Source organism: Microchirus variegatus (assembly GCF_963457635.1).
Source record: "Microchirus variegatus genome assembly, chromosome: 5".
Lineage (NCBI taxonomy): Eukaryota > Metazoa > Chordata > Actinopteri > Pleuronectiformes > Soleidae > Microchirus > Microchirus variegatus.
This window is the reverse complement of record NC_139806.1, coordinates 6,753,985-6,778,669: the sequence shown is the minus strand read 5'-3', so window position 1 is coordinate 6,778,669 and position 24,685 is coordinate 6,753,985. Positions and strand designations below refer to the sequence as shown.

The 24,685-nt window shown below is 43.6% G+C and overlaps 1 protein-coding gene across 12 annotated transcripts in view; it reads left to right on the top strand.

The window, feature by feature from the left end:
- The window catches only part of svilb (supervillin b), a 41,589-nt gene that overhangs the window by 946 nt on the left and 15,958 nt on the right, over positions 1–24,685 (top strand). For 6 of the 12 annotated variants that reach the window (XM_083889932.1, XM_083889931.1, XM_083889934.1 and 3 more), the window contains exons 1-16: positions 4,923–5,230; positions 7,489–7,552; positions 8,949–9,040; positions 9,166–9,223; positions 9,320–9,468; positions 9,892–10,687; positions 13,424–14,749; positions 15,093–15,266; positions 16,718–16,755; positions 16,834–16,898; positions 16,981–17,147; positions 17,285–17,380; positions 18,543–18,840; positions 19,762–19,827; positions 20,992–21,718; positions 23,295–23,883. In XM_083889932.1, coding sequence (XP_083746058.1) covers positions 5,170–5,230; positions 7,489–7,552; positions 8,949–9,040; positions 9,166–9,223; positions 9,320–9,468; positions 9,892–10,687; positions 13,424–14,749; positions 15,093–15,266; positions 16,718–16,755; positions 16,834–16,898; positions 16,981–17,147; positions 17,285–17,380; positions 18,543–18,840; positions 19,762–19,827; positions 20,992–21,718; positions 23,295–23,883 — 4,766 coding nt within the window. In that variant the 5' untranslated portion in view covers positions 4,923–5,169. Of the gene's footprint in view, positions 1–4,922; positions 5,231–7,488; positions 7,553–8,948; positions 9,041–9,165; positions 9,224–9,319; positions 9,469–9,891; positions 10,688–13,423; positions 14,750–15,092; positions 15,267–16,717; positions 16,756–16,833; positions 16,899–16,980; positions 17,148–17,284; positions 17,381–18,542; positions 18,841–19,761; positions 19,828–20,991; positions 21,719–23,294; positions 23,884–24,685 lie in introns of those variants that run through there. The other 6 variants (XM_083889925.1, XM_083889926.1, XM_083889930.1 and 3 more) reach the window with 4 other exon arrangements.

The following is a 24,685-nucleotide window of genomic DNA, read 5'->3' as shown; positions in this document are numbered from 1 at the left end:
TAAGATGGAGCGAGAGATAAACTGACTCTAATTATTATTATTATTATAATATTTTTTGTTATTAGTCTCATTCTCTACACAGCTCCACTCTGATCACATACCCTGGAATATACAGTATTTCTTATTTTCCTACACGTACACGTACCACAGTTTGAGAACCATGGGTATAAATAATATAATTTTTTTAAATCTAATTTTGATGCATAACCCAAAATCACTTGGGCACACATCCTTATTTCTCTAAAACCTGCAGAATAATTGTCCAATCCCAATCGATGAAATCTTCGTTCAGATTGGTGAAATCATTCATACATCTATCACTACTTTTCTGGTGTCTGGTTTGACTTTCTTCCTTTGGAATTGAATATAATCCCAGACCAGAACCCCATCCACACTGGTCTTCCAAGCTGCAGATTATTGTTGTATCGTGGTCTGCGCGAGCAGCTGATTGACTAAATCATGTGTCAGCCTGACATGTTATTCCAACACTGGACAAGGCATCATTTCTCCACAGTTTTGTTTTTATAGTGTGTGTATGTGTGTGTGTAGGTGTACGTGTGTGTACGTGCATACTGGAGAGAGCGTGTGAGTGTGAGTGCGACTGTGCGGCAGTTGCTCGGTTGCTCTGCACCTGCTGTACCAATCAAAAATGAACGGACAGGTTTACCAGTAGGGCCCCTTCTGTTGACCCTCTGCCACTAAATGGGGAAACACACACACACACACATGCACACAATGAAAATTTGAGCGGTGATGGTAGCAGCAGCTTCTTATATATGTAACTTTGTTTCTGTGCCTTGAAACATGAGATTAGGTTTGATTTGACTGCTAGTTAAGCACTTTGCAACAATTGTACAGGAAAGTGCTTCATAAATAAAGTTAATTGCTGTTATTTCTTGTGAATGAAGGGCAAATCCTTAGCACCTTGTATGTTCGACAGCAGAGAGTTAGCACAGGCTTTTGGCACATGTTCTTGCATCATAGTTTGGTACATTTATTTAAGACCAGCGGTATTGCTGTGGATTCCAGCTGCTTTCAGGGGTGTTATCCAAATTTGCTTACCTTCTGCCTTCGGTATTTTCCTCGTCTGTTGTAGGATAATCAAATGAATGCCCCAAGACACTGACATCAGCTTTGAAGCTCCAGTATGTAGCATTTACAGGTGTATATTGGCGTAAATTAAATAAACTGCCCATAACCATTTGTTTGTATAAGTGTATAGTTGTACTTCAGGCAATAGCCTCGCTTGATTGGAGGCCACCATCTTGCACTGCTAACGTTTCTTTATTCGTCTCCTGTGGTGGGACAAGAGGACCATGCTGCAGTGAAATACAAGACATAAAAACATAGTAAATAGATCAAGATAAACAATACATGCAAACATTTGTTTGCATTTTTAAGTCAACATACTTTCTGGTTTGCTGACTCACAATAATTGACTGAACGGTCCTCATCTTCCTCCTCTGTCACTCTCTTTAAACGTCTCTTTCTTTGTCTCCTGCTCTGCTCCTGGTGTTGCTGGACTTCTTAAGTGCTCATCGATATCCATATAAGAGCAAGGCGGGCAGATTTTTGCACCGAAGAGTGTCAGGCAAAGTTGACGCAAAACAAACGAGGAGGAACGCGGATCTGGATCCGAAGTGGGGGAGACGTCGGAGTAAATGTTTAAGTTTGAAGGTTCCTGCTCTGCTTCCTGAGGCTCTCACTTGACCTCTGTGTGTCCTGCGTGTGTGAGAGGACGTCTGCATCAAGTTTGAGTCTGCTTCTCAGTGTTTGTTAGTGCATTTTGCAAGTGAACCTTAAACAAAGGCAGTTTGCCCTAATAAAGGCAGGCTTACTGTCTGCTGTTGTGTTCACTCAGTCACTCAATGTCGACCGCTTTATCCTCCACGTGAAGGTCACAGGGGAGCTGGAGACAATCTTAGCTGACGTAGGATGAAAGGTAGGGTACACCCTGGTCATTTTAGAATTAACCTCTGCATGTGTTTGGACTGTAGGAGGAAACCGTGGTACCCCGGAGACAAACCACACCCACACAGAGAACATGCGAAGGCTTCATAGAAAGGTCCTTGTATGACAGGTGACCTTCTTGCCCCTGTTATGTTCAAATAAGTGAAAATAATCCTATTTTTTTGTACAGGAAAAGAACCGTCATCATACATTTTATTTACAAACAAACAAAAAGATCTTATCCTCCACATTAAAACATCATATTAATGTCCTGTTGCTGAGAATCACAGCATAGAGTTGGACTTGCTGGCAGATGTTTCGATGCTGAGTCACACAGGGATTTGTTGAGGCCTTGTCTCGTGGTGTTTACATGGTGTCCTGTGTGTGTGTGTGCGTGTTGAGTTATCTTGATGTGCCTCGTTTGTACAGACTGTTCTGCGAAAATGAAACTGTAGAACTTCCACCTGTCCTTGAGTCATGAGATCCAGAGACAATTAAAAGTCAAAACAAGTAGTGTCATATTCATTTCTGCAGTTTTTCTTTTAGTTTGTGGATTGAAACACACCAAGTTTTAGAAAACAATTTGTCATCCCTTCTGCGATCAGGCTGCTCAGCACAGGCAGTATTTACTGCTTATTTATTGTTCTGTTTATTGTTGTGACTTGACTCATAGTTTTACTCCGTTGACATTTAATCATTTCTTACTGTCTGTGTGGTGTTTGTAGAGGCTGGATGGACTGGTGAGCTGCAAATGAATTGCCCATTTGGGATCAATAAAGGTTTCTGAATCTGAATCATTTGACAGAGACATTGACCCAGCTTGTGGTGAGTCCAAGTCAAAGGCTCTTTATGATAATGTATATGGCCTGGAAGTGTCTGAAACCTGTATTTACTCGAAAGGCCATCACGGCGTGATGAAAAGTTGTATGTAAATCTACAATAAAATCTTTAGTTTATAGTCCCAAAACCTAGATTTAAGTCTTAAATACAAAATTGAGACGATAGCTCTGGTAGGTTTTGAATTGAAGTGAGTGGGTGACATTAATCGATGCTGTTGATATTAGCGCTGAAGGAAGAGGTAAACAGGGGTAGATTGTGAAATGCAGTGACATCAGTGAAGAAGCAAGTTGAGAAAGACGTGAATCTAAACCAACGTGACGTGAAGTATGCAAGAAAGAGAGAAGCGAGGGAAGGAGATGAGGAATGAGGAGGACGTGAACAGGAAGGGTCAGAGGGCAGAGGGAGCGCGATGGCGAATCTGGTGAAGGGGGAAAAGGGGTGAAAGAGTGACAACGCAAACACGGCAGAGCAGTGAGCAGACGCAGAGATGGTCCCCTGGTAAACACGGGCTGCTGGCTGACAGGGTGACCTCTCCCTGAGGCAGCCACTCACAACACATGTTGCCTTATTAGGGGTGTCTACAGGCAGCATACGCAGACTGGGGAAGGAGGGAGAAGTCTATGTGTGTGTGTGTGTGTGTGTGTGCAAGGGTGAGAAAAAGCATCACACACAGGAGGTAAGTGAGTGTGCACACAAGGAAGTTTAAGACAGTCCAGACATTTGTAAAAAGAGACAAAAAGTGCACTACCGTTCAAAAGTTTGGGGTCACCTGTACACTACTATACTTTTGTTGTGTTTTCCATTAAAAGTCACACTTTTATTCATCAAAAGAGTTGAAATGCATAGAAAATATAGTTTGTTTAGAAGATGTACATATTCCATTAAAAACCAGAGGTTTGCAGCGAGAATAGTCGTTTACCACATTAACAATGTATAGAGTGTATTTCTGATTCATTTAATGTTATATTCATTGAAAAAAAGGGCCTTTTCTTCAAAAATAAGGACATTTCTAAGTGACCCCAAATTTTTGAACGGTAGTGGAGGTATTTATGTGTTCTTTTTCACTGGCTAGAAGAGTGGAAGTTGTGGAGAAGGAAGCACATGACATGTCTTTTAATCGGACACTGCACGTGCCAGAGCTCGGCTTTGTGGGGAATTGTCTCACCTGTATTAAAGCTACAGTCAGTTAGTAGCAGGCTACACTGAGGAAAGAAATGCTACGGATACATGCTACGCCCATCTGTTGCCTCTGTCATGAACCATCTGCCTCCAAAACACTGGACGTTGTTGTCCGTTGTGCAACTGTGAGCGTTGGCTGAACTTTCTCTGACATTTTGTCCCTGTGACTCGCTCAATTACTTCCCGTTGTCACGTCTGCTTCAGTGGTGTACGTCTCTCTGACTTTGTTGTGAAGACACCACGTGGTCCCAATAACCTGATTTGTTGTGTTTGGTGCAACAAATCAGGGATTTTTGTTTTTTCCCTGATTCTGACCGAACAAAGAAGATACAAAGTGATTCAAATACAAATTACAAACCTGAGCTTGAACAGAATGTGTGTCCAAAAAAATGGATTTCACGAGAAGGGACCTCATTGTTGATGTTTGTTCTTAAATAATGGATTCAGTATAACTTTTACCTGCATTCAGAGTATGAATGCTGTCCTACTGCATTGCATGTGAGGGCTCGATGAAGTCCTTACTGAGCTGGCGTCAAGACAAGACTGTCAGTGCAACCATAAAGAATCACATTTACAATGTCGAGGTTTTACGACGTGTGGACTGCAGCTGCAGTTAAAAACAGGACAAGGAGGATTTCGCAGCCAAACTGTCCCAACACCTTCGTAGTAGCGTTAATATTAAAGCAATATCTGGCCGCAGCGTTTGATAGCTTTGTGGCATCTGGCCATGTTGGCTGTAAGTGTGCCTGGTGTGTTGTGTGTTTAAAGGATACCATACTACCTCCGTAGCTCTGCTGGCAGCCTCCTCCAATCCTGTCCCAGCGTTTTTTATCATCAAGGCTAATTTCTGCTTGTAATCTGATTAGGCCTCTGAGCTGCTTTAGCACCCTGCTGTGCTGTCTCTCTTTCCCTCTCTCTCTCTGCTACACTCTCCTGCACACTGACACACTCGCACTGTCTGGCAGCCAGTCTGGGACGGGCTAGCTTTCCTTGTAGCCGAGGCTGCGGCTCTGCTGCTGCTGCTGTGCTGTGCGCTCATCTGTCTGTATGCGTGAGTCTGTGTCTGTGTGTGCTCGTGTCATCACTTTCATCCCGGGCCCGTCTGCTCACCGTTAGCACTGCCACAACTTTTTGCCCCACCACCGTCGCCACTGCTGGAGTCGAGCAGCGAGGGCCCTTCTGCTGTTCACCTCCTTAGACATGTTTCGAAATCCATGGATCTCTAGTTACCATGTGAACCATGCGGAGCCCTGTGGCCAAGGTAAGGCCTGTGAGAAGGGGATGGTTTGATGATTCTTTGGTCACTTTCTTAACTCTGCCTTGGTTGGGAGTTGAATTGCTGTTGCATGTACAGTACATGTTCAACTGACCCCGTAACTCTGTGCATGTTCACACCCGTGGACTTTAGCACAAAAATGATAGAAAAACATGGCAAACTTCAGTATGCTTCTTCATCTTAAAGAATCAAATATTGTGAGATGTTTTGGTGCGTGACATAATAGGTCATAGTTGACAGGACAAGGACACAAATCCAAATTATAACTTGACTGTAACTGTGACTCATTATGACTGATGTAGTCGGCTGAGGAACTGAACATGGCCAAAGAAGTGATTCATGGTTTATTCTTCGCTTTACTGCCTCATACATATCCGGTCATATACCTTCTTAAAAGGATTTTGAACAGTTGCAGAGGGTTTACATCCTCTGTTAGGGATGAGCCGATAAGATACTCCTAGTTCGGGACAGAATGGACATAATATAAAAAAATCAAATCATGGTGTGGGCTGTTTGTTTCTTTTTTTATGGGTGAAAATGTTTGTTATACAGTTGGACAATTATGTCTTTGTAATAGCTTGAAATGTGTTGTTCACAGCTTCATGGATTAAATGGTCTGAAATGACTGTATGGGACTTATCGGTGTCGGTATATACTCGAGTTTTGATATCGGTCATGCCATCGTTGGCTCCAGGTAGAACCTTTTTATAAAGGTTCCACCTGGGACCCTTTTGGAGAGTTCCACCAAGAACCCTCTTAAAATCCTTTATTCAGGAAAGGCGTTTTAAAGGGTTCTCTGGATCAAAATGGTTCTTACTGGAACCATAAGTGTAACCAAGAACCTTTCTTCGGGAAAGGGTTTTTCAGAAGCAAATTTAGTTGCACTTTAAGTTGTATCATCACCCGCTGAGGACTATGAAGATTATGTGTAAGCAATGGCCTCATCGAATTAGGGAGTCTGTTTTGTAGCTCTGAATATTCATAGAAAATCCCCTCTCTCCACCCCACTTTACTTTGGGACCTTGCGCTGCTTGTTTTGTTGACAACCTGCGAGCGTTTCCTAGGAAAGCAGCAGTGACTTGTGTCCAAGGGACTTTCCATCCGAGCGAGGCAGTCGTATTAAATCACAGCCTGACAGATAAGCAGGCGTAGCTACAGTATGTGCATACAAACGAGTCCCATGAGCATTAGAAATGTTGAATAGTTGTGGATTTGAGAAGAAATGTGGCTTTTAAGGCTATGGCATGTATTGATTTGTTGATTTTGAGTGCAGCAAAAGGACTTCCAAGTCCACCTCGTATTTCTCCCTCTGTTGTCTTATTCTGACTTGTAGTCCGTCGTTCCGTCAAAACATGTCCTTGAATTTTATCATGCCCTCAAACTTGATTTCTTGGAGAGTGTGACATGCCACACTTTTTCATCATTCACTCTTTCTGTCCTGCTCAAACCTCTGTACTGCTGCCACACTGAGGTTGAGCGGCCAAAATAAGTCCAAGGAATTCTGGAGGCGTCTGGAACAGTAACACGATCCGTCTCCGCCTGTGTTGGAATACAACTTTACAACCGGCTGCTGTTGCTGTGACCTGAGGGTTCCAGGGTCTGGAAGCTGGATGTGAACTTTCTGAGTAATGTGTGTGTTTGTGTGTAAAACTGAACAAGTTGGACATTTCCTGTGAGATATGAAATTAGTTTTGTTTTTTTTATCATCAAAGTCATCAAACGCAAGAGTCCTTTGATGAAGCTTAACTTTTGGATGATTCACTTGACAGACTTAGTAAGGACGCACCTGGCCTGTGTGTGCAGTGTGGTAGAAATGCAGAACATTTATTACTCGACGAGCCACTTCCGTGTTACTAAGGTCAGTCCAAGGCAGTGAATAATTTGCTGTTGCAGATGTTGCTTCTGGTGCTGCAAAGACAATACAATCAAGTCAAGAGGTCTAATCTAATGTATACCAGTGTCCAGACACCTGCAAAGTTTGTCATTTGTCAACATCAAGACTTCTTAATATGGCAAAAGAGTTCTGATAAAAATGAATGAAAGAAGTGAGTTTTGTTTTTAATATGCATAATGGGCCAAAAGAAATGACAGGAGGATCAGAGAAAACACACAAGGAAGACCTGAATTGAACTTGGTCTTACACTCTGTAATGTAGATATTGTTTGGTTCAGCAAAGTGTGATACTGACAGGTGGATGTCTTCCATTCAACTTCATCCCTGAGTCTCTTTTTTTTCCCACCCAGGATTTGGATCTAAAGGCCCCGTCAAACTTTGCAACTCAGCCTCGTTTCCAACAGAAGCCGTAAGGTGAGGAAGAAAAAGCCAAACAAAACGCTTTCTAAGCAGCATTTACTGTCCATGCATTTGCTTTGTCATCAAGGTGGATATGCAGGATATATAAGGATATAGTATAGGTTTACGCAAGTGTTTTAGCTTATCATGCACATTAGGGATTAAAAAGCTGGAGATGACTGGAGCAGCTTATAACAACACATTATGTAATAACACAGCAGTATATAATAATGTAATACATTTGAGAGGTATAAGGTAATACACCAAAGTTGGTGCATTATGTAATAACCAACAGCAGAATAATGTGTATTTGTGTGTTCTATGATTGCTAGTAGTACTAGCTATGACTATAGACATTCATATGCGACCCTCAGGTGGAGGATAAAGTGGTAGATGATGGATGGATGGATGGAATTCAATAGAACATTCCCTATTTAATTACGACTTCCTCCCCCCACAGATCTGCTATTAGCCACTCTTGTGATCTGCACCCTTTGGGTGATGATGATGTCCAGCTGTGTGGACCTCCAGATAATGATACGGAAAACAGAATACATGGCACACCCATCTTGCCTCCAGAATTGCTGTCATTTATCATGCAGTTGACCCTCAATGCAGACATGTCAATGCTCGGAGCATTTAACATAGTTTCTCAACCTTTTCAAGACCTTGCAGATCCATTCCATCCTCAAATCTAGATCAGAGAAGCTGAAATCCTTGACTTGGATTATGATAATTACAATTGCAATGAAATTAGTATAATGACGCTCTGCGAATTTGCTGGATGCAGTAGCGGTCTTGCGATTAGACTAAGGGAGCTATTCAGCAAAAAATAGCAAGTGGATGATGGCCTGGCTCCTGATTAAGCATATTAGCCACGGTCAATTTAAAATCAAGGATATTTTTTGGAAAGCATAGTGTGTTTTCTTTACAGCATACACACTATAACGTGTACCGTGTGCTAGCATGTGCGTGGGTGTCTGTGACCTGCTGATGCTGACACATAAGGCTATGATTGTTTCCACTTGGAATAGTGTCAGGACTCAGTGACCTACTTCCTAAAGCTGGATCCTGATGGATGTAACACCAGCTGAGCCTCACCTTTAAATGCCACCACCTCTTTAAGAGGAGTCTTTTAAGGCAGAGTTGTAGCAAAGGGTCAAATAAGAGCCTAGGCGCCAGTTATCTATCTTGTGCATCCTACACTGTACAGCTTTCCGAGCAGTGTGGAAATCCAGTGGCCTTTTAACAGTGACGCATTTACGTCTTGACATATTGTAGTTGAAGGTTTCAAAAGGCATCTTGCTGTCTCTCCTCTCTCAAACGGATGAAGAAACTTTTGTGGTAGCCCCATGTTGGGTTGACAGTTTTACTTTCAGAAGTAAAGGTTTGTCACTGTCTTCTCTTTCAGTTTTCAGAGTGACTTTTCCTTCAGTGACAGGACCGCCTTGGTCAAAAGCATTTCAGACACAGATGCCAAACGTCTGGCTGTCCTTCCCAAGGGTATGCATCACTTCCACCAATAAATCAATCATTCAAAGTAGACTAAAACAAGAAAATTGACAAGAAAATAGTTTGTTACTGTTGGCACTTTAATGATATTTTCTTTGTACCATCTGAACAATCAGTTACAGAGTTAAAGAAATACTTTGAGGGACCTGTCACTAAGGATTTGGAGATGAACAGGTATTTCCAGAACTCTTGACACTGACTTTTTACATTTTCAACCAAGAAAATGTAATAGCTGCTAACCTCTGCCCCTCTGCCATCTGTCTGTGACAGGAAGGAGAGAATAGCCCGTCGACTGGAGGGGATCGAAAACGATGCTCCTCCTGCTCTGGTGCCTGGTGGTTTGGTAGCGAACAGAATGTTGGAGGAGGATCCACCGCGATACACCCGCGCCTCAGACCCCTGTGAGCCTTGTTTGATGGGTAAGCATGGCATGATGCACTAAAAACTACAAATGTGATGATGCCTTCATTGGACATGGAGTCACATGTGTGAACTGCGATATCTGTAGTTTTAGGGATCTGCTAAATGCTCTTCATATAAACACTTAAAAATCATGAGGAAAGTCTTCCAAGAAGAGTGGAAACTGTTAATCTTAGCACTAATTTTGCCTAACTTAATTGCACAAGGGTTTTCAAGGGTTTTCTAATCATCCAATAGCCTTCTAACGCCATTAGTAAACACAATGTACCATTAGAACACTGGAAATGGGCCTCTATACACCTATGTACATATTCCATTAAAAACCAGGCGTTTGCAGCTAGAATAGTCGTTTACCACATTGAATAGAGTGTATTTCTGATGTTATGAGTAGCTGGTATTAAAAGTAACTCTCTTTACCACAGTGAGGCGCTACAGTCGAGAGGACATGGATGCACCGCAGAAGCAGGTGTTGTCCTCAGAGAGATCTCCACAGGTCAAAGGTGGAGGTGGGCGTCCAGAGCCAATGTTGGTGTATGTCGATCCAGTAACGCTATCCACCTCCTCTACCACCTCGTCCGCCCCCGCAGACTCCGTAAGCCTCAGTTCCAAGGCTGAACGCATCGCCCGCTACAAAGCAGAGCGCCGCCGCCAGCTGTCAGAGCGTTACGGCATCCTCTTAGATCAGGAGCTGGACATTGATTACACACCGCGACATCGGTCCCACCGAGACCCTGAGACCCCTGCTCGACACACGACTCACAGGCGCGACAAAGAAGAAGCAGAGGAATCAAAACGGGAGCCCAGGGTGCCGTACCGCGCCGGAGTTGGCAGAGTTCACATGAGGACTCATCAAGATCCTGCATCTGGTAACACATCAAGGCCTGCCCGCACAAATCAAGATCCTCCGTCCACACAGGAAAAAACGAGGTATTCAGAGCGGGAAAGAGCGATGAACATGGAGAACTACCGGCGTGCAGCGGCTCAAGAAAGCACCTCCAGTCCAAGAAGCAGACCTCAGGAGCAGCCTCTGCCCCAACATCACCAAAAAACTGCCCAGCAGGAGCCAAGTCCCACTTCCACCAAGGACTACAGCATTGCAGCAGTGCCCAACTCTCCTCGCACCGCCCGTCGGGCCTCACTGCCCTCCAACCGCTACGGCATATCACCTGGGGATTTATTCATCGAGCAGCAGGCCCAGAGCATCCTCAACAGACAGGGGTGAGTTTATTCAGGTTGTTTGTGTCAAAAGTGTTTTACACCTTCCAGATAAATTAAAATACTATATCATGGTATAGTTTAACAGTACAGTAGGCAATCAATAAGTCTACATTCACTCTTGGGTTGTAATGGAAACCAAGTGATCTGAGAGAGAATGTCACATCGCATCGGGGCAGAATCACAAGCAGTTCAGAGAGAGTCGGTGCTCTTATTCGCTGTCCCACTGCCTTTACTCTTACATACAGGTCTTTTGAGGTTCTGGATTGCTACTGCAGCACCAGCCCACACCTTCCTATGCTGCAAAGACACCTCAAAAAGGAAGGGTCTAAATGGGTCAGATAAAGATGGAGAGATATCTATCAATGTTATTAAACAATCCATGTTCATCCATGCTTTATCTTGGCTGTTCACCTTTTGTACTTACATAGTCACAGTAGTAATGGTTGCTCTTGAGAATGGTGTAGAGGTGAATATTCTTGCATTGAATCAGCTTCCCATACTCATATTCACACCGATCCATTTGTTGATTGCAAAAAATCCCCTCTGTTTTTATTCTTGTTATAAAATTGGTCACAAAAAACCGGGTCTTAAACACAATTAAGACATGGAAAAGTGTATTTAATGCCAGGGTTAGCATCTCAAATGTTAAATCAATGAACTGGTGCAGCTTGAGTTTGCTTGTCTGCTGCTTGCTGGGATCTTTCTTGGCTGTGTCATTCTTGACCTGCTCCAGTTTCACATAAAACAATACTCTGGGGAGCTCATCAGGGAAAGGCTATAGGGTAAGAAGAACATTTTTTTTAAGGGTGGTTGTGATTTGTCCTGAGAGCCAACACTGATCTAACAGCAGCTTGGATAATTAGCTAAGTGCGTGTTGGCCCTTTCCAATGTAAATAAATATGCTACCAGAAAAGGAATGAGCATTATAACAGTTGTCAAATACAGTCAATTAGGATGACTATGACTTGACGAGATTTCTCTCCCTGATCAACACCTATAAATATTATCATCATCATGATCATGGTTCTGAAGCTAAATATAATGTCAGCCTTGAAATAATAATGGGGTTTGACACTGTCACCAGATCATCCTGTTGCCAGACTGCACTGTCACAGAGCATCAGGTTTCTCAACACAGCTTTACATACCTGATGTGTTTAGATAATAGAACATTTTTAATTCAATCTGTGTTATTATGATAGCACTTTGGCTCAAAATACAACATTTGTATTGAGATTTTTACTCAAGACCTGTGCACACCAGACTTATTTTTCCAGCATGTACATGTTAATAATATTTTCCCAAACCTGTATCCAGTTGATACCGCAATAGAATTTCTCTGATGTGCCTTTTGAGTTTCAGACCAAGGTTTATATTCTTAAAATGTTGCTAACTACAGACTAATTGTCTGACAGAGTAAAGTAGAGTTTGTTCTCCTCTGTTCTTCATTCAGATGTTGTTTCTTTGCATTTTAAACCTTGATTTTGATCACAATGTATTCAATGAACTATATTTGACTTAATGTGAATAACATGAGGGTGTCCAAATGTCCTTTAGACATCACGCTTCCTTTTTTAACATCTTAAAACATTACATCATCTGTGCTACCTCACCATCAACATCAGATTAACAGTCTACTCAGAATGTTCCGCCTAGAAGACCTCACACAAGATCGGATGAGCGCGGTTCCATTAAACATTTGACCCACGTCATCGGCACATGAGTGGTGTTTGTTAGCAGAGATGATGGGGTAACAACATTTGTCAGCTTAGACCCTGACTCAGCACTTGTCAGCTGAGGCTACATTCACATCCCCCCACTGCGGATTCTGGCTTGTTAACTCCTATGAAATTACATCTCCAGTCTTGAGCCCTCGGTGACTTGGTGACATGACATCTCCGTGTCATGCTGTGAATTGTATACATTACCCCAAATCTTTTGACTGATGGATTCATTTAGTCCTGTGAGGTTTGCCATTCAAGTTTGAGGTTCTTGGGTTGAAATGTATTTCTGGACTCGACAGTGGCCCAGATGCACAGCATAGCTAACTTGCTGAAAGCCTATGAAAGGATAAATGCCCCACAGCCTGCATTTGAGCTACATGGACAGGTGGATTTCATAAAGGCATGGGCCAGTTAGTGAGGAGTGTTAGTAAAGCTTGAATGGTTTCATTGGCACACACAAGACAGAGTTTATCTTTGATGTTCTTTTTGCAAAAGTGCAAAATGCATAAGACATAAACATACTGTATATATACTGTATCTCAAAGGAGAATACTCAGTCAGTTATTTAATTATCTACTGAATGCCAATGGCAGCGAGTGTCTTCAGGTCTTATCAGCTTCTTATGCAAGTTAGTACGAGGATTTACTCATATAGCTCAACCATAATTTAAGTCCCTCATGCCATGTCAGATAAACCAGAGGCCCATCAATTACGTCTGGCTTAGAGGTCTACAATAAGATTAGAGCAACCTTTGCCTACCAGAGGTCAAAGGGTTGTAGATGAAAATAGTTTGGCTTAGTTTTTGGCACGGAAAAATCAAAGAGAGACAGAGAGTCCAACATTTAAACCCAGAGCATGCTTCTCCTCAAGCCTCAAGTGGATCATATGATAGTCTAAACCATAAACCTTTATGTAAATGTATTGAACAGCTTTCTATATATGATATATTTTAGTTTGAGTTGATTTTGGTCTGTCGAAAATCTCAATGTCCCTTATTCATTCCTTTCCCTAAGAATTCGAGGAAGGGAACGATTGCCCAGCACTGAAACAGTGCAAAGGCCGCCTGATTGGAGTCCAGACAGGCACCAGGTTAACAGACACTGCACTCAGAGGAACACTGTTCATTATATGCCACAGCACTCAGACACTCCCCAACAAAGGACTGTTCACCAGCCTCAGCCTCAGCCCAGCCCTGGCCACCATCCTACCCACAGCCAAACCGCCTACTCTTCCTCTTCTCCTGAGTACCAACATTCTGGCCCTGCTGTGGACGCAGAGCCCTATTTGGCCATGCCTGTCCCAGTGGGCACTGCTAAACCTTCTGGACCACCTGAGGTACCAGCACGCAGGAGAGTGAATGCTGAACAACTCTATGCTGCCCACAAAGAGGCAAGATTAGAGGCCAGGCAGGCCCTCAAAGAAGAGGCCCATACAGAGGGTCTGCTGAAGAGTAGGAAGGCCGTGTTGCCATCAGAGATACGCCGGAGGGAAAAGAGTGTGGATGAGCCTCATAGGGGCCGACATGATGATATGGAGTGGCAAAACTACAGCCCAGAACTAAGGAGGGTGAATCGAGGGGAGGACGACTGGGATCGGGATAGACCAAGGGAGAGGGGTAGGGAAAGAAATGATGAAAGGATCAGAGAAAGGGGAAGAGAGCATCTCTCCAGCCGTGAAAGCCAAGAGGAAAGAGTATATAAATCTATACCGCCTGCACACCTGTCTGTAAGCCAGCAGCCGAGGCAACATCAATCCTCAGACCCTGTGTACCACCAAGAGCCCAAAATTCAACATCCTGAGCCGCAAGTTCAGCTTCCAGAGCACTGTGAACCCGCAAAGTTTTTGCCACAAAGGCAACATCACTATGACCACTCGAGACAGCTGCCAGAACATGAAAGACAACAACACTCCCAGATACAGCAGGGATCTAAGCTCCATCAACAAGAGGCACCGAATCAGCAGCAAGACATCCATAAAAAACAAGATTACCAAAGAGAAGGAGAGTCTGAGGCTCAGAGGGAGCAGCATCTGGATCATCAGCAGTCTGAATCAGCCGTCTACCTCCAGAAGGGCTCTCTGTTGCCTCAGGCCAAAAGCAGAAGCACAGAGACGAGTGGAGTGCTCAAACCTAAGGTTAGGATCCGCTCCATGTCAGATATAGGTGTAAGCCAGCATACTGCGATGTATCGTATGGAGAGGACAGCAGCCAATCGGGAGACATCCAGGGCCATCCCACCTTCAGGGATTACTAACGGGGAGATGGGCACCTTGGACACCAGGGTATCAGTCGCACAGCTGCGCCACTCGTATCTGGAGAATGCCAAGCATAAACCTGAGTTGTAGGTCCGACGGCATGGGCTCTCTCTGTGTGGCATTGCTTAACATCTGTCTAACTCTGCATCATTTAGCTGTCGCAAATAATCAAATAACAATTCAAGAAAAACAATGCTGATAGGATTATGACTATGAGGCATGGCATGATTACCATAGTAGCTACCATTATCACGTTTAGTTTTTTTGAGCTTAACATACTTGCGCAAGTACACATCAGATCTTGCAAGTTGTCCTCTTACTGCATGTTGATAACGGGTAATGACTCTTCATCAACATCAATACCACTGGTGACATTAACTTGTACTTCTGTTGTCTTTGTCGTTCAATCCTATAAACCCACAACTCCAGAAGTGAGACAACTAAAGTAGATCTCTCAGCAACGGAAGTAGATGCAGCTAGCAGCAGTGATCGAGACAAGGGCACTCGGAGACCTCGCCGCTACATCACTCCAGGAGACAGCCGCATGTCCGAGAGGTTTAGGACCCAACCCATCACCTCTGCAGAGCGTTTGGAGTCTGATAGGTACAAGAAAGGCTGTCTAGCAGGGATTAAAATTAACACCGTCCCGTCGTCCCGGGGACGTCATTAATTGTCATCGGGACGATCAATATTCTCTCTCGGGACGACCACGGGACGAAAGAGAATTTTGATTGACTAAATTTTTCTGTTTAAGTTTTCAACACTTTCTGTGAACCAGAGCGGGTTCACGGTCGGTGGGAAATACTTATGTGAAAAGGTAAATGTCTGATCGCTCATGTTTGTGTTGTTCAGTGAGACGCAGAAACTGCTCCTCTCTCACTGTACGCCGCTTGAGCCACAGCGCTGCTGTCTGCTTTGCGCGCCCGCACTGCATGTTAACATTTCATTAATGTTGACATGTTTGTTTCAATCACTGAATGAAGCCCCGACAGGCTGAGCGTTGCTTGTTTATTTATTTAAGATATTTTTTTTTATACACCACGGCTTTTTCTATACCGGGGAACAAGAGCGCATGCGCTCCCATGTAATCAGCGCAGCGCACGCATGTCCAGGTGCCAATTTAAACTCAAGTCACACTATCAAGTGCGTCATTATTACGGTTACATCGTTCTTGTCAATAAAGATGTTATATTTAGGGATACACCGATAATTCGGCGGTCGAAACAGAGCGAGTTCATTGTGGAACATCACCTGTTAAACGCTGGAAAGTCTCTAAACCAGTATGCGCAGAGAGAGAGAGAGAGAGAGAGAGAGAGAGAGAGATCTGCGCTCTTGGTCATTAGTTCATTTACTTATTTTTGTGTAGGTAATATGTTGTGAAATATGTTTAAACTTAAATAAACTACATCTACAGGTAGTTATGTCTGGTTGTATTAGTTCGTCCTGTTATTGACGTCATGCTGTGATCACCTGACAGTCTGGCTGATTTAAAGCCCCCAGATGCAGCGGATGCAGCGCACACCAGATGCGCGCGTCATTGATATCATGCGCAAATACACAAATATTAGAATATTTGTGTTTTTTCAAAAGTCATTTTTGAGTAATATTGACAGCCCTAAACAGCCTCAAACAGCCTCATGCAAATCTCAATGCATGGCCCTTCTCATGACGACTACAACCCACTAAATGCAGTCACTAAATGGTGGAGTAGTGGCATTAGGTCCGGTAGACCACAGTTCTGTGACTGAGTGTGTTGGTTGTCATCTACAACACAACAAATCTAGTCTGGAAATAAATAGATTATTTATTATCAACATAATGTATTGTGTTTTTATTATATTACCAGTAAGTAACAACTCAAAATGATAAAAAAAGATTTTCGGGACGATTCAGGACGATGCAGAACGGTTCAAAATGTTTTTCGGGACGTTTCCGGGACGGTGGTGAAAAAAGTTAGTTTTGATCCCTGCTGTCTAGTGTTGCTAATGCAGATCATGACAATACCTATGGTAAAAAATGTGTAAATACTGATGTTTGATGTATATTTTCTGCAGGTCACGCCTCAGCCCATCACAGCTACAGGATCCCGAAGGTAAGTCCAGTGCACCTCATGTGTGATTCCAGATGGGTGAATTATGTTCTTGCCACATACCATAATACTGTGTTCCAGCAGATGAAGAAAAGCTCGACGACAGAGCCAAAATGAGCGTGGCTGCCAAGAGGTCTCTCTTCAGGGTAACATGTCCTTTCAAACCATCATTTTATTCACGTTCGCTGACAAACTGAATTTATGTTTATCTTGACTTTTCTCACGCAGTCTTCATGTTTTGATGATATCGTTCTCCAGGATTTAGAGAAGACGTCGGACGGCAGTGTTCCCAAACCACGCTCTCGAAACGCTGCCGTCGAAAGACGTCTGAGGAGAGTTCAGGACCGAGCAAACACACAACCTGTCACTAACAAGGAGGTGGTCAATGCTTCAAGGTATATAGATGCAGTGTTTTTTTTGCTGTATCATTAGTTATCTCTGTCATCTTCTTTCAGGTCTTGTTTCCACTGTTAATTTCTCCCATTCTTAACTTTTTACTAACAGTTTTTTTCCCACTTTTCCCACTTTAAAGTGATGCTGCTCCATCGTCACGAAGCGAGGCCACTCACACAACTGCGACTTGCATACCCAGCCCCACTGCAGTCAACACCAGTGTGACAAGCATCAGGTACAACTCAGCTGGACTGCCTTTATATCCGTATGTCTCCGAGTGTTGTTTACTCCGCCTCTCTGTGGTGTTGTTATTCTTAAAGCCAGAAAATGTTATAATTAGATGGATTTTTGTGGGTTTAAAAATCACCGGACAGGAAAAAATTAACTTAATTAAACTGATTTTGCCTGTTACATTAATGCCCAAGTAAATTGTTGAGAGCATAATGTAACATATTTGCATATATTTGAGTTTGAGTCAGAAATAAACCAGAATGTTGTTGTTTTTGTTGTTCTGGGGCTCAGAATAGAACAGTTGTCCTTCATATTACATGTCGCATCCACTCTGATTTTAAGCAGTGTTAAATTACATGCACATTACTCTCCATCTCCCTCTCCTGGCTGCACTGCAGATCTGTCCGTCCAGCTCCTTTTACCTTGTTATGCTGTATCTGCTGCTCCTTAGCTCTGTGCACCTTATACGGTAAAGAAGCCAGCGTCCATACGACACCTTATTTCATTTCCTGTTACCACACATTCACTCTTGCAGTGATTTTCTTGTGCAGGTCACAAATAAATGTCAGTTCACATACAGTATCTAATTGAAAGGTCAGAGTTTGAGCAAGTCAAATCCCCTTTGCATGTCACTAGTTCACGTGTCCTGCAGTTTGTTTACCCACCGAGGTTTAACTGTGCACACTGCTGGGAGATCACTATAACCCCTGCAAACATCTCAGTGCATTATATGATTATCTGGCATATGTGCTGCACTGAGCTACTTATGTCTCTGTTGCTGTGCTTGTAATCTGACATACTCAGAGTGATTTACCTGGCTGGTGTGTCTATGTGGGTGAGGAGCTTTAGATATCTTCAGACAACACGTGAAGTTAGACGCTCGTCATCATCCAGGTGTCTCATCAAATAGAGACAGGGTACTGTTAACTCATTCATGCATAGTTGCTCTCGGGCTGCAACTAACAATTATTTTCATAATCGATACATCTGTCAATTATTTTGGTCCGTAAAATGTCAGAAAATCTTGAAAAATGTCAGGTTTTCCCAAATCTGAAAATTATTCATGTTTTGATTATGTCTAGTCGTTATTCAGTGTTACTGATTTCAGAAAAGACTGCAACATACGTGTTTAGACTAAGACTGAGCACTTCCTGTTGCTCCCTCAGCATTCAGAATTCCTCCCAGCCGGATTCTGCAGTGCAGGAGCAGGAGAAGAACGCAGAGGAACACCAGAAACCAGCTCAAGCTCAAGCTCCGGGTGTTGGGACTGAGAGAGATGGCCAGGGACCGGTGTCAGACGAGCCGGACCTGTCCTCCCTTAGCCTGGCTGAGAAGATGGCCATCTTCAACCGCCTTGCTCAGTCCACGGGCAAAACCACTGAAGGGTCCAGAGGGGACACCCGGCAGCGCAGGGCTAACATCCGCTTTCAGACTCAGCCCATCACTCTAGGAGAAGTGCAGCAGGTATGTGTTCACTGATCAATTAAGACGAGACCTAGTGTTATAAAGGCAGGGCAGAAGAAGCTCCTACTTTTTTCAAACAGAGTAGCCATAAATGAAATTAAAGGAATAATACTCAATACAAATGCTACTTTGATTCAAGAATTTACCACAAAAGCTGACAATAATTTACAGGTCATGTACTTTGTCTTTATGCCTTTTGGATGGATAGCATAAATCTTGGTGGTCCAGGTCGTATGACAGAGAACACATAACATAGTTAATATTATAACCATCTTGTTCAGTTCATTTCCTGTTGATTGATGCATTTCCATCTCCATCGTCGAAACTATCACCTCAGAGAGAAATTGTACGAGAGTTACACTACCGTTCAAAATTTTGGGGTCACTTAGAAATTAGCTTATTTTTTAAGGAAAAATAACGACTATAGGGAGGAGGTTAGGGAAATACACTATTGTTAATGTGGTAAACGACTATTCTAGCAGCAAACGTCTGGTTTTTAATGGAATGTGTACATAGGTGTATAGAGGCCCATTTCCAGTGTTCTAATGGTACATTGTGTTTGCTAATCGCGTTAGAAGGCTATTGGATGATTAGAAAACCCTTGTGCAATGATGTTAGCACAGCTGAAAACAGTTTTGCTGGTTCTAAAAATCATTATTTCTAATCTTGTCAATGACTTGACCATCTTTTCTATTCATTTTGCAACTCTTTTGATGAATAAAATGGTGACTTTTAATGGAAAACACAAAAAATTATATTGGCCCTATAGGTGACCCCAAACTTTTGAACTATAGTGTATACGCTCATTCCTCCTGAGGTGTTCCACAAACACACACTCTCACATGCGGCACAGTATGTTGACCTGCAGCTCCACCATATCCTCAGCAGTTCAATCACAGTCATTCACTGGTGTCCACACAGGAAGCTGAAGCACCTGTAACCTCTGCCGCGTGTAACAGCGACTTAGAGGCCAATCAGGGAGAACATGTAAGACTCTGCTGGCTGCACACGGCTGCTGATTGATTGATTGGTTGCTTTAATGATCGATTGAATTTGGTTAGTGACCTGTCTTAGTATGGCTGTGGATGCTTTAAATGCTTGTTTTTAATGATTCATGAAGAAAAGTCACATTTTAATTGAGGTTTTTCAGATTTTGCAATGTGGCCTTGGTGAAAACAGCTTTCAGATGCCTTGTTTGTGTTCTGCAGCTCATTTTTAAAAGATAGTATCCACATCTGTGACCATGCATGTGATATTTGAGGGTAAATGGTGCATGTTAGTTTATTCAGACCTTGAATAAACGGCAGTGAACAACATTTTTATTTAGAAAAATGAATTTGTTGATGGATGTGGTCTTAGATTGCAGCTGATGTGGAGTTTAAGTGGCTGCATTTGCAAAATGTTTTAATTGAATGTGTTGGTCGGGTGATGTGTCATGGATGAAGGGGGGAGGTTGTTCCTTGTTTCGCTTTTATCCCCTAAAGCACTTTGTGCAGCATTGCTTTTGTGAGAGCTGCTACATACAGTAAATAGTGACTGATGGATGGCTGCAAAACATTTAGTTCTCCAGATTGATCTCCAGACATGAACCACTTGAGCTGTGAAGATGAGATACTGGTCATATTAAAATATATCAAATCATGGATGGATGGAAGCAACTGTGTAGTTTTAAGGTTGTATTTTAGGCTTCATTTTGGGTAAATACTTCCATTTGATCTTTGAACCTCATCTGAAATTAAAAAAAGAAGTCTGTATCCGTCTGCTTTGCTGCCACAAAGACAGCTCTGATTTCTTACTTTGTTTTGGACATCACATCATTAACCACTTTAATTATGGGACTTCCGCTGCATTATCAAACGCTGTCATGAATGGATTATTAATGACATAGATGCTTGCAAGTGCCCCCATGTTGTCACTTATCAGTTAAGTTAAGTGTTCAGTCTGGAAGGTTTAAATTATTCATTTGTGCTCAAAGTCTGTGCTTCTTTTGTTGCCATTTTGTGAATGAGTTGCTTTACAGCTGTGGCTCTGTCTGTCCTCTCATCCGTCCAACTCTGTTTATTCATCATTTTTGCTTTATTATTCACATGAAGTGACTCTGTGTGTGTCCACTCTGCTGTGGTTCTAACATGCCTCCTGTTGTTCCTGTAGCTGAAAAATGGAGGCGAGATCAAACTGGAGCCCTTGTCAGCGTCCCTGGTTCGATCTGTGGCAGCAGTCACCGCTCAAGCGGCTGTCACCGCGGTAACCGTGACGCCAGGCAGCACCAGTGTTGGTGACGATGACAGTCCGGGGAAGGCCACCACCTACATCCCTGCCCAACAACAGGCTTCCAGCAATGCAAGCAGCCACCAGGAGAGGGCGCTGAGGTATTTCTCCATGACCCAGAACGGGGACCCAGGCCACCCTGAGCATGAACTCAGCTCCTCCCCTTTCGTCTCAGAGAACCACGAGAGAGCGGAGGCTCCTCCTGCTCCCGTTTCCTCCACTGGTCACAGGCAGCAGAGGGAGGAGGTGGTGAAAGAGGAGGAGGGATGGAGGGAGCAGCAAGAGGAGGAGGTGAGGAGGAGACAGAAGGGAGGAGCCACAGAAGACAGCCAAGGCGGCAACATAAAGGAGAACCAGCACTCCCCCGATAAGGAGTGGGACAGCAGGCATCAGCAGCAGCATCAGCATCCTCATCCCGAGCCCTCGTTGTGGAGGGGCGAGTCAGAGCCTCTGCCCAGCCGGAGAGCTGCAGACGCAGATTCCCAGGAGAGCAGAGAGACAGCAGAGGGAGGAGAAAAAGGAAGAGGAAGAGGGGGCTACCTGAGAGAGGCTGCAGCGGCTCACAGCTCCTCCACACGGGAGAAGGAGAGGAGCCGGGCAGGCGTCTCAGGTAGGAAGAGGCGACACTCTTGACAAACTCAAACAGAGAAAGGATGGATGGAGACGGGCGTGAGGTCAATGAAATGTAAAGGGATAACTGTCTGGTGGCACAGAGAGGTGTGACAAAAAAGGAAGAGAGAGAAAGGAGTGACAAAAAAGAGGAAGCAGTGTCTAGGGAAGGGGCTATTTTCATTCTCCTCATTGTCTTATATACAGCATGCTCCCACGCATGATCGCTTTCTGCCAACGGCACACACACAAGCACACACACACTTGTCCCAGCTGGTAGTATTTGATTTGGTTCAAAGAGAGACAGTGTGTGTGTGTGTGTGAAGGAAAGAGAGAGAGAGACGTGCATCTAATTAGCATATTTTAACATGCAATTGCCTCGTGGTTCTCTTTGTCTGGTGTCAGCTCCAGGAAGCTCTTTCCTGACATGCTGTTTGTCAGCTCACACACACACACACACCAAAGCTGTGTGTGTGTGTCATGGTAAAGGCTCTACGGTCCCTTGCACCAGATCACGCCTGTGGGTCATAGCTGTGCTCATGCAACAGTATAATGGGGCCTGACCTGTTTTTAATGTGCTAATGCAGAGTGTGTCCACAGGGTGGTCTTTTCCCATGCATGCACACAAACGGTACACGCACACACACACACACACACACAGATGAAAGCGCTCTGCGAGAGAGTGCCGAACAATTTGCCGGGCCACTTATATGAAGCAGGTAGAGGACAGAAAGGACACAATGGAAGCCTTGTCTGCAGGCTGTCCTCTTACTTAGTTCTGCATGGATTGATCTTAACTAAAGTTTGTGTGCTGTTATTCTATAGTGTTATGAGGTTAGGAGGACTTACACTGATTCCCCGAGGACTTAAATACAGGCTCAACCACCACAAAGGGCTTTTCACATAGCTTTACTTGGGAAACCTAGCTTTTTCTTGTACTGATATGCCAACAATGTGAACAAATGTGTGTTCAATATGTTGTGATTGCGATAAAGTGCATGACGAGTAGTTTTTTTTTTGTATCCTGTCTTTTTGTGTGAGTTTTCAATAATATTTCTATAAACTGTGCAGCCCTAGTTCACACACTGTTTATAAGAAAGCAGGCTTTGTATGACTTAGTTACCGTTTCCTCTACAAACCGTGTGTACAGCCTGGTGCATGTGGAATCTAACATGGACCACTCACCTATACAATTTCCATTAAAAGTCACACTTTTATTCATCAAAAGAGTTGCAAAATGAATATAAAATATAGTCACGACATTGACAAGATTAGAAATAATGATTCGAACCAGCAAAACTGTTTTCAGCTGTGCTAACATCATTGCACAAGGATTGTCAAGGGTTTGGCTAATCATCCAATAGCATTCTAACGCGATTAGCAAACACAATGTACCCAACCAGACGTTCATCAACTGTCTGTCAAAAGCACAGGGAGGACCTTAATTATACTGTGTGTACACAACTATATTTTTCTGGTTGACTATAAGGGCTTTAGGAAAATAGGAAATTAAAACCAATGTTTTACTATTGATTATATGAAACTGCTCGTCTTGATTCTGCATTCTCATCTTTCAGATTTGCCAGATCAGTCTCCGCCAGTGAAGCAACTGATAGCTAAAGTGTCATCGAGGACAGCGTCTCACGTGTCGAACATCCAGCAGCAGCAGCAGCAGCAGCAGCAGCAGCAGCAGCAGCAGCAGCAGCAGCAGCAGCAGCAGCAGCAGCAGCAGCAGCAGCAGCAGCAGCAGCAGCACACTGTGACCCAGCCTCCTCCAACTCTTCCCAAACAGCCGCCTCCAACCCAGCCCAAACCAACGTCCTACATCCAGCCCCAGCCGTTCTCCCAGCCCCCACCAACGTACCCAAAACCTTTCACCCAGTCCCCTCAAACCCATCTCAAACCTCAGGGATTTGTCCAGCCTATCACGAAACCTTACCCACACACACCGCCTCAGCCTCCGCCCAAACCGCAGGTCCCCCCACAGACGCCCCCCAAACCCCAGTCCTTCCCCAAGGCCCTGATCAAGTCCCAGTCCCTGCCCCTGGACCACTGCGAGGACTTCAGCAGGGTCAGTGTCCACTCTGGTGAACTGCTGTCTCCCACAGACTCTGGAGAGCATCTGTCTGACGGCATGTCCTCCAAACAGATGTCTATCAGGGAGAGGTGAGCAGGGATGGCTGAAGTACTGCTCATTTACTAACCCTTATAATAGCAATGGAAACAAGCAGGGGCCATGCTGCAAACTCATGGAGGCTCTGGGACCAGGTTCAGTATTGGGTCAGATACAAAAACAGAAACCTCATCAGGGGCTCTCTTTGTTTTTGCTCTTACGCAAGCAAAGCTGTGTGGCTCACAATTTGGATACAGGGCACTTCCATGTTTTTTTGTTTGTTTTTTTCTGAGGAAGATGAAGCCGTAGCACCTCTAGCTGTTCTCACTCACACAGAGTTAACAGCGATGTCTTCACTTAGCTGCTACTGCGAAATACAAATTTAGTGAAGGATCTGAAGGTGCAGATACTTTCAGTATTCATTCCCCATTCTGCTCCAGCTTTGTGTTAATGCAGTCCATAGTTTAGACATAAAGCAGTCTAGAAAGACCGAGTCAGAGAGACAGAGCTATTTCTATTTTTCATCAATAAACATTACTCACTAAAGCCTCAGGGCATGTTGAGAAGCAAAAGGCTAAATTCTTATCCTTTCTAATGTTAATGTCGGATTAACTCTTTACTATCTGACATAAGAAACACAACCAAACTTGAACTGAGCAAAAATCAAAGGAATTATCTTCAAAAGCATTAGCTTTGGCTATAAAATCATCAACATAAGATGAAAATAAACCTAAAATAAAAAGTGTCCTAGGGCAAGACACTGAAACCCCCAAAATGTATAATGATATTTATGAAATAAAGTGTATAGAAATACAAAGAAAGAAATACAGACTCTTTCACAAATCATCATGTGTC